This window comes from Vidua macroura, chromosome 3, assembly GCF_024509145.1.
Source record: "Vidua macroura isolate BioBank_ID:100142 chromosome 3, ASM2450914v1, whole genome shotgun sequence".
NCBI lineage: Eukaryota > Metazoa > Chordata > Aves > Passeriformes > Viduidae > Vidua > Vidua macroura.
In genome coordinates this window covers 39,509,971-39,528,474 of record NC_071573.1, presented here as the reverse complement: position 1 = coordinate 39,528,474, position 18,504 = coordinate 39,509,971, and the positions used below count along the sequence as shown (strand labels likewise).

General features: G+C 45.1%; 1 protein-coding gene across 2 annotated transcripts in view; it reads right to left on the bottom strand.

The window, feature by feature from the left end:
• The window catches only part of RALGAPA2 (Ral GTPase activating protein catalytic subunit alpha 2), a 90,918-nt gene that overhangs the window by 37,913 nt on the left and 34,501 nt on the right, over window positions 1–18,504 (bottom strand). For both annotated transcript variants that reach the window (XM_053973929.1, XM_053973930.1), the window contains 13 exons: window positions 15,469–15,597; window positions 14,023–14,151; window positions 13,287–13,345; window positions 12,890–12,998; window positions 12,429–12,539; window positions 11,993–12,061; window positions 11,678–11,815; window positions 11,041–11,227; window positions 9,517–10,288; window positions 9,174–9,245; window positions 8,078–8,201; window positions 7,114–7,269; window positions 175–333 (listed from right to left, as the gene is read on the bottom strand). In XM_053973929.1, the coding sequence (XP_053829904.1) occupies window positions 175–333; window positions 7,114–7,269; window positions 8,078–8,201; window positions 9,174–9,245; window positions 9,517–10,288; window positions 11,041–11,227; window positions 11,678–11,815; window positions 11,993–12,061; window positions 12,429–12,539; window positions 12,890–12,998; window positions 13,287–13,345; window positions 14,023–14,151; window positions 15,469–15,597 (2,214 nt within the window). The remainder of the gene's footprint in view (window positions 1–174; window positions 334–7,113; window positions 7,270–8,077; window positions 8,202–9,173; window positions 9,246–9,516; window positions 10,289–11,040; window positions 11,228–11,677; window positions 11,816–11,992; window positions 12,062–12,428; window positions 12,540–12,889; window positions 12,999–13,286; window positions 13,346–14,022; window positions 14,152–15,468; window positions 15,598–18,504) is intronic.

Genomic DNA, 18,504 nt, shown 5'->3' with positions numbered 1-18,504 from the left:
TTTAAAGTTAGCTCATTGCTCAGCTTATGTTTCAAATGACATGGACAGACTGATTTCATACTCTCTGGGGAAAAAACAACCCCCAAACTCTAAACCACTGAGCCCTGCTTAAAGCAACAGAAATGCTGCTCACTGGCACAGCACAACAGAGCCAGTGAAGCACCTAGAACATACCTCGGGTTTCTTCATGATCTCAATGAAGAACATGTGGTTCTTCATGGGGTAGATGACAATGAGGACGTCCCCGAAGTCAGTGGGGATGATGCCCCTGTGATAGTTGCGGGTGTGCTCAGACCATACGATGTGAACCTCATCATTTCCCAAGTGACGGAGCTGCAACAATAAATTGGCTCTTTATTAATCCAAGTGATAACCACGTTGCACAAAGGGTCATGGCTCACAAATTGAATTACAATGTTCGACAGCAGGAATATTTCATTACAGAAAAGTTAAAATATTGTTTTTCTCCAGTTGCTCATGAAAGAATCAGCTCAGTAATTTGCTTCATTTAGAACTCGTTGTCTGAGGGCTTAATTAAGTCATTATCAAACTAGCCATTAGCATGATATGTAAATGTATATTACCTACATTACCTACAGTGATTTAAGATGGAAACCTGAATTACTGGAACAAAGCATTAACCAATGGAGCATTGTATTCCAGCTAAAATAAGGCAGCTGTCACAGAAATATGAAATGCCTTGACTCAGAATGTCAAGAAACTGCCTGTCATGAATCAGTATAACAGAATTTATTATCCAGAAACATCTCCTCACTGACTATGTCTGGAGGGGTCTCCTGCCTGAAATGTCAGTAAAATATTTGGGCGGTGTGAAGTACAGAAGAATGGGAAATACTGTGGGAGTTACACCTTTTCATTTGGAGCAGAGCTGCATGAAATATGGATAAAATTTAAATACACAGAAAGCATCTGAGAGCCTGTGTGTGTGTGTTTGCTCTGCTGCTGGAGGAGCTGGAGGTGATCTAACAGATGGTAAAAACTATTTGGCAATCACATACAAGCCTCACACAATGGTTTCAACTGTAAGCTTTAAAGTTAAAATGTAATCCACACACACAATGCCAGCTCCAAGCATAAAGAGACTTTAAATCCCACTAAAAGCTTAAAAGACACCCCCCCTCCAATTTGGTGCTATCCCCGGAACAACGTGCACAACAGACCGAACAAAGAAGCCAAAATGAAGCTCTGCTACTTCTTTGTAGGGGGAGAGAAAAAAGGGAAAAGAAGGTGGTGATTTTTACTGGTAAATAACAACTAACCCAAACATGCTTTGGATCAGCCCACACTGTGCTGATGAGGCTTCCCTATTCAGAACCAGACAGTGCTTTTAGAAGGAAAAACTTTCACTCCTACGTATTGGTGGCAAACTGGACCCCTCAGTCACGAGAGAAATGTCGCTAAACCAACATACCGTGAAAATTTTTAAGAAGTTAAAACTGTGAACTCGGCTTACAATTCATGTTCCAGCAGAATGAAGTAAAGCTCAGTTCCCAGAAGGACTGAGATTCTCAGATTATTTTAAATTAAACAGAAGAGAATAATTGTGTTTTATTTACACCCATGAATAAAGGTAATTTTAGCTCTGTTTGAAGAAATCATGAACCATTTTTGTCTTGGAAAAACACAGGAATGTTAACAATACTATTACTAGAGCTTCTTACATGTACAAAGCAAGTAGAAATTGCTGTTCTTGTGGTCACCTTGATATCTGTGCAGAAGCTTAATAAAAACAAAGCAACACACAAGAGAACACTCACATTGGTAATGTCACAAACTGACATGTACCAAAGGCAGCAGGAATTTACACATAGGACAAAACCTTGATCTCACTCTCCATGACCAGGTGCAGCCAGGTCACCTCCAAAGTGATTAGAAGCGAGACGTCCAGTTTAGTCGGACATACCCCTAAAATCCATCTGGGTGAGCAGACCTTGTGCACAGCAGGTCCCAGATGCTGAGGATGCCTGGCCAGGCTGTCCCACTCCAGGATGGGCCCAGCTCAGCCCAGCTGAACTCATGGAACCCCCACCGGGGATTTGGAAGTGCCCACATTTGCCAGGCTGAGTCCAAGCCCGCTCTAGCACTAGCTTCCCTGCACAGAGAGCCTACAATGGTGGCACCCAGCAACCTCTGCCTGAAGGAAGCCCAACAAATAAACGTGGACACAAAATTCCATACGGCAGTTCCATTGCCCAGGTGCAGAAGGCAATTCACAAACCCAGCTCAGCTCTTCTGAAGAAAAGGCTCTGTACTGCTGTGCATCCTATGGCTTCTGGGGTGAGAAATAGCACATACTGCTATAAAAATAGTCATCAAAATATGCCCAAATACTGCTTGATTAACCCTTTTTAAGATCCCAAGGAACTGTTCTGATAATAATCAAACACTTTGTACTAATATTGCACCCTTCAGAACAAAATTCAGTGAAGAAGAGAACTTAGCTGAACCAACACTTGCTGTGCTCATGAGTCTGCCACAATCCCCAGTGTGTGCCAGCAACTTGTTTTAGAGCTTGAGTTACTGCCCTGGTTTTGAAGCCACACATCCTTAAGCACCACAGTTACAAAGTATAATGTTACAAAGAAAAAATAGGCATTAATCAAAAATATTTGTTACCGAGAGGTAAATCCAATGATAGAAAGCCTTTACAATAATCTCATCAGTGACAGTAAGACAGCTGCTATTTTCCTGTGTTGTTAATTCAGAAGAGCACCTGTGGGGCAAAATCAGTGCCCTGAAGGACTTCAGCAAGTTGTGCTAAAATGTCCAAAGCCCCACGGCCAACGCGTGCAGAGCCAGAGCTCCAGGCTGTGCTCCCTACGCAGTTTAGGGGTGCGGGAAATAAAGAAAAAAAGCTACATTAAAAAAATCCCATAGCAGACATTAAATCAGATTGGTTTTAAAAGCAAACCCCAACACCAGTCTGGAGCGATGGCTCTGCGCACAACAAAGGAAGGCAGCTCTGGCACTGGCAGCATGTCCTCCCTGGTGCACAGGAATTTTCGGCAGGCACAGGAATTGGCCCTAGTTTGGCTAACGGGGTGCTGGAACAGAGCCCCAGCCCCAGGCCTGGGTCAGCCCCACTGTCCCTGCCTGGGGCCACGCTCTCCAGCCCTGGGCAGGCAGCTCCAGCTCCAAGCGGATGGCTCTGGCCCTGGGCTCTGCGGGTGCCCAAGCTGGCAGGCAGCGCTGACACTGGTCACGGCACACACCTCCAGCATGACCTCCTTTCCCTTCTAATTGCATTACAAAGCCAGCTGCCTCCAGAGAGGAGTCGTCTGTTTGACTTAAGAATTCCTGCTTTTGGGGAGGCATGGCTGCTACTTTTGCTAAGTAACAGTGGGGCCTGACATCCCCATTGTCTGGCTGACTGTGTGCCCATCCTAAAATCTAAGTTTTATTTGTAAATTAAGCAAGAAACTTCCTGCCAGAGCAGGGCTGCCTGGAGACTAATAATGTGTGCCTTTCATTCCCTTTCACTCTCACTGTATCACTGCCAATTTGTTTTTCTGCTGCTCGCCAGCCCAAGGCCATAAAAGCCTTGTAAGACATAAGTGCAATTATAGTCCTGGAGTCAAATGAATTGGACAAATCCAATAGCACAGCTCCGTCCCCACTCTGCAAACCCCTACAGCAGTCAGATTAGCTGCTAAAAATCTAATCTAGTTCCTGCTAACAAATTTCTGCAGCAAAGGAGCAAGAGTTCAGTATAGGGTTGCAACCAGATTTCTGAATTGAAAAAGTTCTGCTCTGACAATGGAGAAGATGAAATAAATCACTGAGAATACTGACAGCACATCTTTAAACCGTTAATCACAATTTGAGCAGAACAAGACAGGGACGGTAGGATACCATTCCTGGGATTGATTTTCACTCTTGCCACAAGACAGGCAGCTAAAGTTTGGAACCAGTGATGCTGAACCCTACAGTAGCAAAAGAGATCAGCTGAATTTTGTTTACTCCACTAGGAAAGATTTCTGTTGGGGCCAAGACTTATTTGGAGAGGGGTTTTTCTTTCTTTTTTTTTTTCTTTCTTCCCTTCTGAATTAGCAATATAATGTCAGCATATAATTCAAATAAAAAAATGCAGACTGCAAATCACAGCTCTACTGCACAAAAACAAGGGGCCAAGCTCATCCCCAGTGGAAATGCACTTATTCTGGGAAATTCATACCAGAACTTAATTTATCCTTGCGTTCAGTAAAAACAAAGAACCACAACAACATATTTAAGTAAAATTACTACATCTGCAGAATTCCTCAGCCCCCAAAATTTATGGCCTTGCTATGGCTCCCCAGGGCAGCAGGTGGTCAGTCCTTCTGTTCAGCTGGGAGTGTGCTGACAGGGATGAAGCCTCTCTTGGTTTGAGGCAAAAGAAGCAGGGAAGAAACCCCAGCAATCACAAAGATTTCAGAGATTAGGGAAACCTCAGATCCCAGAGGGAGGGCAAGAAAAAAGAAGCTGTGGCCCCCATTGCATCCTGATGAACTTTTCTCCTCCCAGCACCACTGTCCTATATCACCAGGTACAGCTCAACTGTAGGAGCAGGAACTGAATGAATACCATGGGCTTCCATCTTTCTCTCCCACACTCCCATAAAACAAAAGCATTGATGGCAAGAAGTAATAAATATGAAGTAAGAAATAATCTTTTTACCGTGGACATTCAGCCCCAACAATGTGAGGTAAGGACCTAAGCCCAGAGAACTGTTGACCTTCCAGAAAGTGCAGTGCTTCTGAAATGCACCTTTTCTCCACTCACAACTGCAGGTCTGTAAAATCTGTCAACAAACCATGCTGATCTCCACAGAATTGCATATTTGCTCACAACAGAAGCTGTGACAAACTGAATGTTGTGTGTGGAACCATGGACGAGTACACACTGAAAAGCCCTATGGAAGTCATCTGGTCTGAGCCACTCCTTAGGCCCATGAGCCTGCTCAGACATTTCTTTCACTGGAATTCACAGTTTGATCTCTGCAGGGTTCCATTCCTAGAGCAGATCTCAGGTTTTTTGAAAAGGTCTCGGAGCAATTCCTTTGCAGTTATTTTCTGTAGACAGCATGTGCTGGAGGCTGGCCTGGTTTCCTGGCAGTACAAAACTTGGAGACTGGCAGCTACTAAATGCTTTTGGTTTCTGTTTCTCACAGAGAAGGAATTCTCTTCGAGCAAACACAGAGAAGACAAATAGAATAACAAGAGCCTCAGAGTCTGTGATAACCCATAACATCGATAAAAATAAGGAGAATAAGTGGACTGTTTGCAGCTAAATCCCACTCTTCCCCTTGTGGTAGCTCTACCACAGTGTGCTCTCCTTTCCAAGATGATGAATTACTCAACAGCCAGACCATATCCCATTGTCTTTGCCAGGCTTCCACAAAACCAAGGACTTACAAGAGAAGGTTAGACTAAACAAATGGCCACAGTTTGTGTAGGAAAACTAAATCTGGGAAAGTCATGGAAGCAGTTCTCAGACATGCATAAGTGTGCTGCAAAATAATCTGCCTTCATATCCATGTGAAATAGGATAAGAATCAATGGGCTTAAATTGAAGCAAAGTAGGCACTACCAGAGATTTTTTCATGGTACAAGAAGTAGAGCACAGGAATATGGAATATGTTGCCTAGGGCAACTGTAAATCATTCATCACTGGAGTTTTGGTCTAGCAGCTGGACAAATACTGGTCAGGAACAATAAAAATACAAACAATCCTACACTGGTATGGTCACAGAGACTCTACAGCCCTGTCCTACACACCACTACCCCACTGCTCCATCCTGAAGCACTCAAGAGTACTTCTCTCCATAGCCTTGCACCCATGAAGGCAGAGAGTTACATACCAAAAGAGAGACATGTCGTTTTGCTGATTTTTTAAAAAAGACAGATATGCCCCAAAAATCTTTGGGTCTAAGCAGCAGCTGGCAAACAGCATAATCTGAAATCACTCCTTGCTAGGAAAGACAAACAATTAAGTACCAATACCAACAGAATTTTGGGCTGGGTTCTGGCTGTCTGAAGCAGAGGCTGCCTGTCAGACTTGTGCCTAAGTGGCTACTGTCTTGAACTCTAAGCTGGCTGCTTGGTGCGAGTTTGCGGGCCCCAAGTTGGGCAACTCCCTGGGGGCTCCCCTGGCAGGGGGAAACCCTCCTGAAGCAGTTCTTTGTCAGGAAAAGGAGACACACAGGACTTTTTCAGTCTTCAGGTTCTTGTTTTATTGTTATCTTATCACGACTTCAGCACACTGTCTGCACCCAGACCTTGCATGCAGGAAAACAGCACAAAAATAGTTAACAACCTTGTGTTGCAAGGCTTTTAAGTCGAATCAAAAACTAAACTACCCAATTAAGAAGTGACACCTAGATTATTTCCCTTTCTAACCCAATAACTGACCCCTAAAGACCCGCAATGTGGATTTTTCTACCCAATTACAAGATACTGCCCAAACCCAAGAAGGAGGAAGAAGAAGAAAGAAGAAAGGAACTCGAGAGAACACCCTGTACTCTCCATCTTGTATCCATCTACAATATGCTAAAATCCTAAACCTAAATTTCTCACCCATGTGACATACTAAACCACTCTCTACGATCTGTTTCACACTTTTGGGGTTTCTAGTTTCCTTTGAAGATTTGGAAGCTTTCTCCATGAATGAGGGTCAAAGTCAGTGCCTTCCTGGGAGTCAGAGCACCCCAGGGCAGACAGAGAGATATTCCCCTTGCCCTGGGTTCCCACAGCTTGGGCTCCTGAGCCTGTCAGCCCTCTTTCGCTTTGCTGTTCCACACAGGACGGTTTGATGATGCTGCATTTAGTTGCTTTGTTCTACTGACCTACAGCAGTTTTGGCAGGCAGACAATGTACAAATGAAATTATTGCTAATATTATTACTCATGGTGGCATTTGAGGCTACCATGGAAATGTTAATTGTGTTTCAGAACCCAGAATTTAGATGCCATTTAATTCAGCTAACCTAGCTGCAGAGCACCACGTGGCAACGCAGGGACAGCCTGCCAGGGACAGTCAGCAAAGGCTGCTTTCCGTTCAGACTTTTATGGAAGTGGTGACTGCAGTGCTGTGAAACACACTGGAAAGCCTTTACCTTTTTGGTCAGTGAGTCATCTGAGTCAGAGGGCATCCTTGTGGACACATGGAAGATGATCTCCACAGTGGAGGTGGCATAGTAGGGTGCGGTCTGCCCTGTGCTGCCATTCCGCTGCAGGCCACCCATGAACCCGCTGTGCGTGGACAGATCGACCTGAGGGAGCCAAAGACACAAACAGCAGCCATCTGAAAACACTGACAAATCATCAGGATTTGCTTCTGTATCAAGACTGATGAAATCACCACCCTAGGTTTCCATAGCCATCCCAGACAAAAAGAAGTCTTCCCCTACAGCTCTGCAATCTTTCCATTAGATTTGTCTTTCCCGTGCCTGTATTTGACATTTACTAAAAGTAAATCTCTCTGAACTAGGTTCTGAGTCATTATCTATCCAGCTATTTTACCTTCCTCCAGCAAATAGCAGCTAGGAAACAACAGCATTCTGCCACAGACTGTTGGCTAAGGATTCTGTGGGGCTCAGAGCGCCCACTTCCAGGAGCATCACAAAAGGCAGAGAGAGAAAACCAGGAAAACTGCAGAAGAAACTGAAGATTTGTACAGAAAAAACACCCTTAGAATAAATTATTCCGGAAGTTTATTCAGAAGAAACACCTCTCTGAAGTCAAGCCTGACTCCAAAGGCTTGTTTGTTTTCCCAACAGCACCAGCCTGAGGATGCTGCATCTCGCTGTGGCACTTGGATCCTTAAATGTGATATGCAGCTACTCTGGATTTGCCAAATACCAAAATGTTCATGGCATTTAGATTATGACACACCATTTTGACAAAGCAAACTAAACCCAAACATGTCATAAAGAACTCCTGTGCTGAGTGTGCTCTGAACACAGCAAGAGCTAAAAGCAGCTAAGCATCAGTGTGTAGCAATTTTTTTTTTTTTGGGTGAATTAAAAACTGTGTAGTGCCACCAGCAACAAGGTAGCTTGTCTAAATTATGGCTGTTACCTCCCAGCCCAGCCCAGCAACAAAATCTTCATAGGCCTGGCTTCCCCTGGCATTGGCCAGGATGGAACACTTGTCCTCCTGTCCCTCAGCGATGTAGAACACGGCGATCTTGTGAGTCTCACGACTGCCACGGGATGGAAAAAGAAATCAAAGTTAAACAAGCTTCAACTCAAAATTATTTTCCAGATCCCCTTGCACTCCAAACATATGACAAGGTGCCCACATTTAGCTCCATGTGTCGATTCTGCACACAAATACATCACTCACTTTCAGATTTCCCCCTCTTTTTTTGTTACTGCAAAAAACCTCACTGCAGAGACACCCCAGTTCCAAAAGAGCAGAGTCAAACCTGGTCCTCCTGTACATCAGCCACAGAACTGGTGCCAAATTCGAATTACAGGGTTAATTACTCAGATCTGTGCAGCACTGCACAGACAGTGAGGTGGCACAGGTGTTAATGGAAGCATAATTTGATCTACAGAATTTTAATTACAGGGTGATGACATACAAGGCAGAAGAGGCATTATTGACTTTCAGACCCTGGGCAAAGTTTTACAAGGCTGACACTTTCAGTTGGCTTATCTGAAAACATGCAAAGCACATTTGATGTGGAAATTGTTGGGATAGAAGAAACTGAGAACTCTGCAATGCTGCAGATGTTTTTCAAACAGCTCTATATCAATTAATGGAAAAAAACCCCTAACATGCAGAACTTCATTCTGCCACTTCCTGGCTGGGGAGCAGTTCTGGATGGATCACCCTTCAAAGTACTTCTCCTGACACAGGGATCACTCTTTACAAAATACTGTTTTGTATCAGCTGTACCCAGGTCACAGTCAATTTGATTCCCTTTGCTCTCAGCTAAAGCAAACTTGAAAAACATCTCTTATTCTTTGCCACTGATTTGGAGTTCTCTGTACACAGAGAAAGTGCCAGTGCAGGTGGCTTCTCCATTCAGGCTACAGAACTCTGGAGAAACAAACACTCCAATTTTCATACCAATATTTGGATTCAACAGGAATGAAGTTTTGGTTCTGGTGACTCATTCTTCCTTGGGAAACACTAACCTTATCAATGTTCAGTACACATCACCTACCATTGGCGGGAATCCAGATTTTTCAGTTCTCGCAGCAACTTTGAATTTTTCTTCAGCAGATGAATGCTTTTTCTAAAAATAAACAGAAAAGGTTTGAAGGCAAATGCAACACAGTGGAGACACAGTATTTAATCATCTAAATAGCTAAGAGAATTAACATGATATGATTGCTTAAAATTATTGTTATACACAATCTATTGGTGTCTATTTCAAATAATCACTGAAGTTCAAAACTCTGCTCTTACCCCCAACTGTATGATCCTTGCTTTCTTAAGCATGTCCACATTCAGGGGTAAAAAGTGAGAAGAGTACCCCAAGCACATTCTGGATCCTCTCTTCCTACCTTCTATCCCAGGAGTTCATTCCCAAGTCGTTCAGCAGCAGCCGACAGAAATAAAAGGAGGCTTGGGGCTGGGCAGGAGGCGGTGGCTCCTGGCGGGCCACGCTCATGCTGCAGTCTGAGCTGCATTTCAGAATGAACTCCCTTTCCTGGGCACTCTGCTGCAGCAGGGCCTCGGTGATGGCACGCTCCTGCTCAGGGCTCATCCCGCAGGGTGGTGGCGCTGGCTCATTCAGCTTGCGCTGCGGGTGTAGGAGGCACTCAGGACTGCTGCTCCCGATCCTCTCCAGCAGCTGGTCCAGGGCATCCTCTCCCTCCTCCACCTGGGAGACATCATTCTGGGGAAAGACATGCTGCTGCGGGTCGCTGGAGATGACAAAGGCACCGGCCGTGCTGCGCTGCGGCAGGCAACCCTCCAGAGGCCCATACAGGATCCGGCCATCCCAGGAGTACTTCCCTGAGATATCCCGGATGATCACCCGCACGTCCGAGGGCGCCGCTGCCGGCTCGGCACCCACCTTCTTCTCAGCAGGGATTTGGAGGTAGGAGATGAGAGTGCTGTCGTTGAACACGAACAGCTGCAGGTTGGGGCCGCGGAACACTTCTGAGCACAGCTCGGAGGACTCCACGTAGGAATTGTCATGGTTCTCGCTCAGGAGGCTGTGGAGGATGGCAGGGCCCCCACTGAGCGGGTAGTGGCTCAGGTGATTCACCAAGTGAGTCATGACCATCCTCGCTGTGAGAGGGATCAGTTCCAAATTCCTCCTCCTCTTCTCTGAAACCACCAAGGAAAACACAATGGATCAGTAAGAGCAGCAAGAGGCAATAGAGAAGGAGCATGTGCAGATTTCTGCCACATTGCAGCAGCTTGCCCTATGTGACCTGCTGATCCTTCCTGTTCAAGGAAATATTTCCAACAGCTTTCCAAGAAATCCTACCCATCCCACAGTTTTATTTTATTTCACCACATCCCCACAGCCGTCAGAGCAGGAGGGTGACACCACGGAAAAGCCAAGGAAAACCAGAGATAGCACTGCAAAGCAATGCTCCTCCATCCCTGGCAGGTGGGAAAGTGAGGCAGGGAGAGACTTCGTGGATGCTCAGATGGTCCCCTCCGCACAGGCACATCCATCAGTAATTTCATAAAGTGACTGTGCTTTGAGCTACTGCTGTGCCTCCACTTCTCCCATGGGAATGTTGCTCCTTTTATAACCAGAAATCTCATTTCTATTTTTTTTCATGTTCAGTGTAAAATTATTTCTCTGTGGTTTACAGTATTTCTCCTTCCCTTTACATCTTCTAAACATGAATTTGTTCTAAGAAGCAGCATTGGCAATGCAATCAAACATCCTATCACAGAGGCAACTGGAATTCATCCAGAGAGAGCTGTGCTCAATTTTGAAGGAATGGCTGCTACATGCAGTAAGGAGAAGCACGTTTCCAAGGCAGAGATGGAACCTGGAACACTACTTCCCACTACTGCACATATATGCTGACCCAGCCCCACACTCTGGGCACGCCCCTTACCTTCAGCCACGGTGAGCAGGTTGCCCAAATCGGTGGAGGAGGGGCACTGGGCTGGCTCTGAGGAGCTCCTGACATTCCCCAGTGGCAAGAAGGGGTCATAGTCAGAGGAAGAGAGGTCGGCCAGGCTCAGCACATAGTGGCTTTGCTGCGTGTAGGTGCTGGAGCCGTTGATGCAGCAGTGCAGGACCTGCAGGGACACGGAGCCAGTGACCAAGTCGGTACATTCCCCAACACACCCAGCGAGCAGGACCCCCAGTTCTGACACACTACACAATCCACCTGTGTCCAAAATCAGCATTTCTAAATTAACAGTCTCCATCTGCACTGATTCTGTACTTTTAACAGCTCACTTCAGGGCTTGTTCTATATTTTAGCAGCCCACTTCAAATAATCCAAATATTTCTGCAAAGATTATTTTCCCTGGCTCGTTGTTTTAAGCATTTTACCTTTGTCTTCACCATCCCCTATCTGTTCTACATCTCTAATCTTATCTTCTTAACATTTTGCATTTGTAACTTCTCACCTGGATGACATGATTTTCTAGTGCTCGACAAAGCTGCTTCTGTGCCTTCTGGGTGTGTGAAAGGCATCTTTAAATAGCCAGGCAGAGTAAAGCATCTTCCTTCCCCCTACTCACTCTGTAAATATAATCCAGCAAAGGAGCTCTGGATGGATGTTGACCCTCCACAGCACCAGCAGACATGGGCTCCAGCAGCATTTTCATGGGCAGTGCCATGCACCAGTCCAGCAAGCAAAGCAGCAGTGAAACTATGAACTGAACAAGAACATGGATCACACTGTTTAGGTACACTCTATTAAATTCACCCGGACTTTAGGGTATGAATTGGAAAGTTTAAAATTCAGCTCTAGTTCAGAGCAACCTCATTTAAACACACCCCCAACCCCCGCCAAACCACACAAAGAATGGAGACAGCTCTTTTCAGTGACACACCTTCTTATCCACTTCCATGGAGGAGTATTCGGCACCGGGCAGAAGAAACGCGATTGTAGCCACCAGGATCTGCAGCCAAACAAACCAAGTATCAGAAAGACACTCAGCTTCTTCCTCTGCAGAGACAGACCTTCACTGCACAGGGCGTGGAACAGGTTAAGTTCTCCTAGGAGCATCCAAATGCCCATGCCAATCAATGGGCATTTTACCCATGCCAATGGGCATTTTTGCCCATGCCAATCAATACTCCATTTTACTGAGCATTTTGCACAGAAGTCACTACAAACAGAGGACCTACACTGGTCCAGGGAGTGTAGCAAGTACCTCTCTAACAATAAAAAAAAAAGGAGTTAACAAAATCACAGCAGCCCAAGGAAGGGATTAAGACAACTTTGCATATGATTTCCATACAAACACTTTAAAGAATATGACACACTTCCGTAATTTTCCGGCACAGGGAGGATTCATACTCCTGAAGCTTCTGCCAGTAAGACACCAGCAGCTGAAGGACGTCACAAGCTACCTGAGCTACCAGCTTGTTGGAAAACTGGAAGAAAAAAGGTGATTAAAAGTCAAATAAAATATTCAGGTACAATACACTGCATTCAGTTTTTCTACATTTCATTATTTTGCATCTTTGCAAACAATAAAAAATGTTAGTGTTATGAGATCACATTGTCAGCATTAGGAACCAGCAGGTTTGCCACTATGTGATCTTTTATGTGAGTTTGCTGGGTAAGGAGTCTATAGGCACACAGACTATTTTTGCAAATATTCTGCATGCTTGCACAGGACACCACAGCAGCAGCCTGTGCCTCAGATTATCAGTGATTATTTGCAAAGTGAAAATGCCTTTTTTTCCCAAAGCGCATTGATCAGAGCCCACCACAGCAATACCTTCAGTGTCACACCTATGACATTGATGGCTTTCTTCACATGGGGGTGGCTCGTGCACTGCGTGAGCTCCTCACAGATCCACACGCCAAGGCCACAGATGGCTATGCATCTTTGTGAAAAGGAAAAGGGAGCTGGTCATGAGATTTAGAGGAGTATTTAGGGGGAAGAAATGGACAAAGATGAGATCTCTCTTTCCCCTCCAACACGACAGGCCAGCACCTTCATAGTGCAGAGTAAGGCTTAACCTCACAGGACCAAACCACAAGGCAGCAGCAGAAGATAAGCAGCAAGAAAGACTTTTCCAAGCCATAAATGGTTTGACTTTATAATGTTAAAGGTCTTTTCCAACCTAACTAATTCTATGATATTTTCCCATTTCTTTTACTCAGTATTTTACCTTGCAGCTTCACTTGGCTCCTCTGTAGCATTCTTCAATAAAATATTTATGAGGCAATACTAAAATAAGAAAATAAATTAGAGTAAGCATCTTATTCATACATCTACTTTAAAGTTGTTTAATTTTGACATAGTTACAGGTGAGGTCACTTTAATTCTCTGTCTGTTGCTAAAGCATCTTTACCTCATGCTAGTTGTATTTTGTCAAGGGAGAAACACAGATTACAACTCACATATACAGGCCCTTGAGGACAAATCAAATCAGCTTACAATTAATGTATAGGCAGCAAGAGGAAATAAATTCATTTACAGTGTCAAGGGGCAGTTACAAACAAGTGGTGGTCACTCCATACAAACTGTAGTGTTTAGATTCTAACCACAACATGTTATGAAAAATTTAGTGTATTCTTTAGTACAGAAAAGATAAAATTGTCTTAATTTTATAAGTAAGACACCTTGGAGTGACTCTCCAAGGCCTGATAAAGAAGCAAGAACAAGAGCCAAGCATGTGAAGGGTTTTCTGCAACCCCTTTGGTTCTGCCTGCTCAGGCCACACGAGGAACTCGGAGATTCCTCTCCAGCCATCCCTAATTTTGAGCAGTGGATCACTGTGCTGCCTCACGTTTATGAAAAGCAACAGAAGCTTGTGTGAGGACAACCACTTGGGCAGGAATGAAGTCAGCACATAGGGAATCCAGGTTAGGCTACCTAAGGATTTACAATAAATGTGGCTTTACCTTCAAATCTGCAGTTCCTGTGATGTTCTCACGAGCTTCTGAGATGGGTCCCAAACTTGGGATTCCTTGGTAGGTGTTTGGAAAGCACACAAGAGCACCAAGGATGGTGTGAGCTTCAGACCGGGGAGCCTGGCAAAGGACAAGTAGGCAGAAATAGTCACTAAAAAAATATTCACTAAAATAGTCACTGAAAACCCTTCAGAAATGGAGATGCCTTCAGCTCTGAGGCCAGTGTGCACTGCCATACTCAGCCTGCTAGATTCACACATGATTCCTGCAGCATTCAGCTGTCCCAGGGAACACAACCGAGGAGCTTTTCCTCTGCAACTCCAGCAAGAGCTGGGTGTAAGCAGTACCTAACACATACCTTCCTGCCCATGCTTTCTCTGCTGTGCTGCTCTGTTCTCCTGGTGAGGCTGAACCACACCCCCACTGGCACCTGGCCCCACTCCTGAGTTCATCCTACATCTTTAATACTTCCCCTCATTACTCAATCTGACAATCAGCCATTTGATGCCAACAGGAAGTACAGAACCCCCTGAAGAGAAGCTGAGTGAGGAGGTGAAGCACTAATCCATCACTGCTATGAGATGATCCTGCGGCACAGAGAGAAGTGAGTGCAGAACCCACTCACACTCGCTGCACAGGTGATACCAATGTGCAGAGAGATCCCTACTCCAACAGAGCCATCAAAAGCACCACAGCACAAGCTATAAACACATTAACTACTGTGTAATGTTGAAAATGCAATGCAAGCCCAGTTTTATGCATGCAGGAGAAATGGAAGAGGGTGTTTTGGTTTGTATTTTTTCCCTGGAAAATTGAGCATCCATTTCTTATTAGCACTTAAGCTTTGGATCAACAATGAGGCTGACCAAGCTCTTTGAGTGACAACATAAGAAGCGTGGCTGGATAACCATTCCAGCTCTGCTGAAACAGGAGAGGGCTGTGGCCCTGCGCAGGGCCACCTGCTCAGCCATGCAAATGTCAAGAGCAGCAGCAAAAGCCCTGAGCCAGAACAGACTGAACAGTCTCTTGTGAGCTGGTGTTTCACATGCAACAGAGCTTTCCTGTTTCTCCCAAGGACTGCCAGACCTTTACCTGTATTTTGGCAACTCCTCATTTATTTGCTATTTTACTTATCCTTTGATAATTTAATAGTTTAGAGTCACATTTCTGTTAGTGCTGACATTTAGCCTGAGATGCTGAGTCACCCAGAGAGTTCCCCGCTCTCTCTCGGTGTTTGCTTGCTGCAGTGGCACTCATGGGGCTCTACAGGTGTGCGGCAGCGTCAGCCGGGACACGCTTTCCTCACGCCTCAGCCTTTGGATCAAACACCACTGCAGCACCAGCATGTTGCTTTATCCCAGGATTTCCCACCCCAGCTGACCCAGGATCCACCCCGAGAACCCTGTCAGCATGGCTTGCCGAGCCAGCCACACTCACCTCCAGCGTGTCCGTGCTCAGCACGCGTGCTGCTGCTCCGAGGAAGTCCCCGATCAGCATTGTGAAGCCAGGCAGCCCCAGGAAGAAGAACCACGGCAGGCAGTGCTTTATGACGGTGTTCAGGATGTCCTGCAAGAGAAGCACCCGTGAGGAAAGCCAGGAAGCCCGAAAGAAAAAGGGAGAGTGTCAGAAGATTTAACTTTGAGGCTCCCTACTCCCACAGTGATTGAGATGCAAATTCCCAGAGCACTGTGTGCAAACTGAGCTCCAAGTAATCACCACCTTCCACTTCAGGGGTGTCGAGTAGCCAAAGTGCATTTGGTATTTTGGTAAAACATTTGTACCCCTAAATTCCTATTCAAAGCCCATACCGCCATTCATGTCTCTTCGTGCCTAAACACAACCATTCTGTTAAACAAGACTTTGGATTCAAGCATCCAAACATTTAATGGACTTAACATGAAGCACTGCAGCAGTCCAGAGGAGTGAATTTCTCAAATCTCTCAGAATTCTATGCCACAAGAACACAAGCTGCCCCCCACAGGTCCACTCTCTGCTTCAGGTGCCCTGAAGGAACAGAGCAGCAGCCCCAGCTTTGCTCGCCATCACCCTGTGGTACAGAACACATTCCAGATAAGCCTTTCATCTTTAGTCCTTCCACATTTTAAGTCTTCACAGTCTCTCCAAACTAGACCAAAGTTCCTATATTTAGGATTTCTTCCCTGCAAGCTTTCAGCAGGTCTAAAATTAGGCATAAAATCTATATAATCTTTTATCTGTGACACTGTATTTGCTGAAAAGTTACATCAAGCTATTTCTATACTGAGTAGATAATTATTTTCCATTCAATAAAATTTTGAAAAGTTGCAAAGCAAAACCCTTTCCCATGTCCATCCTTACTGGTTTCATGATGTGAAAGACAGCCTGAGCTAGAGACCCCCATAATGTGCCCACATGCTCAATCTTTACAGCAGAAGCTAAAGCTGACAAACCCAATTTTCTCTTCACAAAGTGAAGCTTGAACATCAACACTATTTTCTCAAAGCCCTCTGAACACCTGCACAGCCCCTACTTAGTGATCCACTAAGTGTTTGCAACACCAGTGTCCTATGAAGAAATTGCTATATATTCAAATATACAGTATTAGTTTTTAACGTAGTAGCAGATAATGCTTTCACTTTCTTGAATAAGATAAAATGCCACTCAAGTTAATGTTTAAACTTGTTTTAATCACTTCCTTTGATACATTTTAAGTCAATATGGGTCAATGCAAACATTGAGAAGCAAAGCAGATGGATGTAGCAGCTCATAAACTGGGTGGTAAACTCTCGGTTGGCGCAGAACAAAGGACATACCTTGTTATAATTAAGGGCTGATTAACTTTCTGTCCTGGTCCAGCACAGAACACCTGTACAGCAGGGCCAGGTAAGGCTGGGCTAGCCCTGAGCAGGGCAGCAGATGGGAGCAGGCTGCTGCTGACATATGCCACAGTAAAAAAGCCTGGGCTAACCTGGCCGGGGAGGTGGTGGCACAGGGAGCTGCTCCGAACAACTGCATTAACTCCTGTCCTCACCCCAGAGCTCCCATCTGTCACACACCAGGGCACAGATCCCGGCCATGCTCCCTGCACAGAACACATCCCATAGTGGGGCAAGGAGAGCCACAAAACATTACTGTTGTACATGAACGCTGTGACAGCACACACAGTCCAAAAGGTTGCAGGGATTTACTCTCCAGTTACAAGATGTAGTGCTACTAAAAATAAATCATTTCCCATAGCAAGAAACCTTTCAAAAATTCCCTTTGAAAAGCTCTTGAAGCAGTCCTTGGCTTCCCTTCAAATTCCCAGCACAGGCTACTGGCTGCAGTGATACACACCCAGGAACCATCTCCCTAGGGAGGGCCCGCAGAAAAACCCACTCAGCCGGGCTCACCCCAGGCACTGAGCACATCACCCTGGGCATTTCAGGTCACTGCACTTCAACTCGGGCCGGGCAGGCTGTCCCCTGCCCATGGCACCACGGCTCTGCTCGGGCAGGGTCAGCACCAGCCCAGGACAGTGTGCACAGGTAGCCTGCCAGCCTGACAGTTTTGCCCCCTTTCCCAGTCAGCAAAGCGCCCAGCTGACACCACCACAGCATTTGGGGCAGCAATCCGGGGGCTTAGGGAGCTTATCAGCAGAGAGAGGCTTGTGAGAGGATGAGGGAGCCAGGACATCTGTGCTATCAGTGATATGGCAAAATCAGGTAATTTAAACAGAGCCAGGCTTCCTTCCCTCCCTGCAAACGTAAACTCTGGGTAGCAGCTCCCAGCCTGGTCAATGAATCACTTTAATTGAATGCTATGTACACAGCAACTGGAAAACACAAGCCATAAGAAAAACATACGGTGATGGCCGTGGAAATTGGTTTACTCATTCTGCTCAGTGTTGTTGCTTTACTTCTTTCGTAATTGACCTTTAGAACGATAAATGTGTAAAATAATTTTGGTTTATTATGGCTCCAAACCTTTCAGCAATTACACAAAATGAAAATTTAAAAGGAAGTATTCATTCTGGAAGCATTTCCATTGTTTACATAATTGCACAGCTATAATTTAGTGTTCATGTTGTTAAAGGAAAGTGAAAAAAGGACCATTATGGACTATTTCAATTCAGAATGATGCTCTGTGGTGTTAAAGCTGGGGAAAAAGGGAGAGGAGGGGGAAATCGCATGCATGTCCTGCTCAAATGCATTAACCCTATAAATGGCATCATATTTCACTGTAGGTTAATCTAGTAATTCAAATTATAAAGTCATAAATATCCACTGAGTAAGCAAAATAAATTTATGCAAGTTCACTGAAAGGTCAATTGCAAAAATATTCTTCACCTAATTTTTGTTCAAGATTTTGCAGATTACAGGTGTAACCAAATAGCCTGCCAGCTGCCTTCCTCATGTTTCCAATTGTCCCTCGACAGGAACAACATGGATTTTTCACTGAAAGTTCACTCTGTTCCTCACCGACAGACACCTCACTGCCAGCTGAGATCTATGG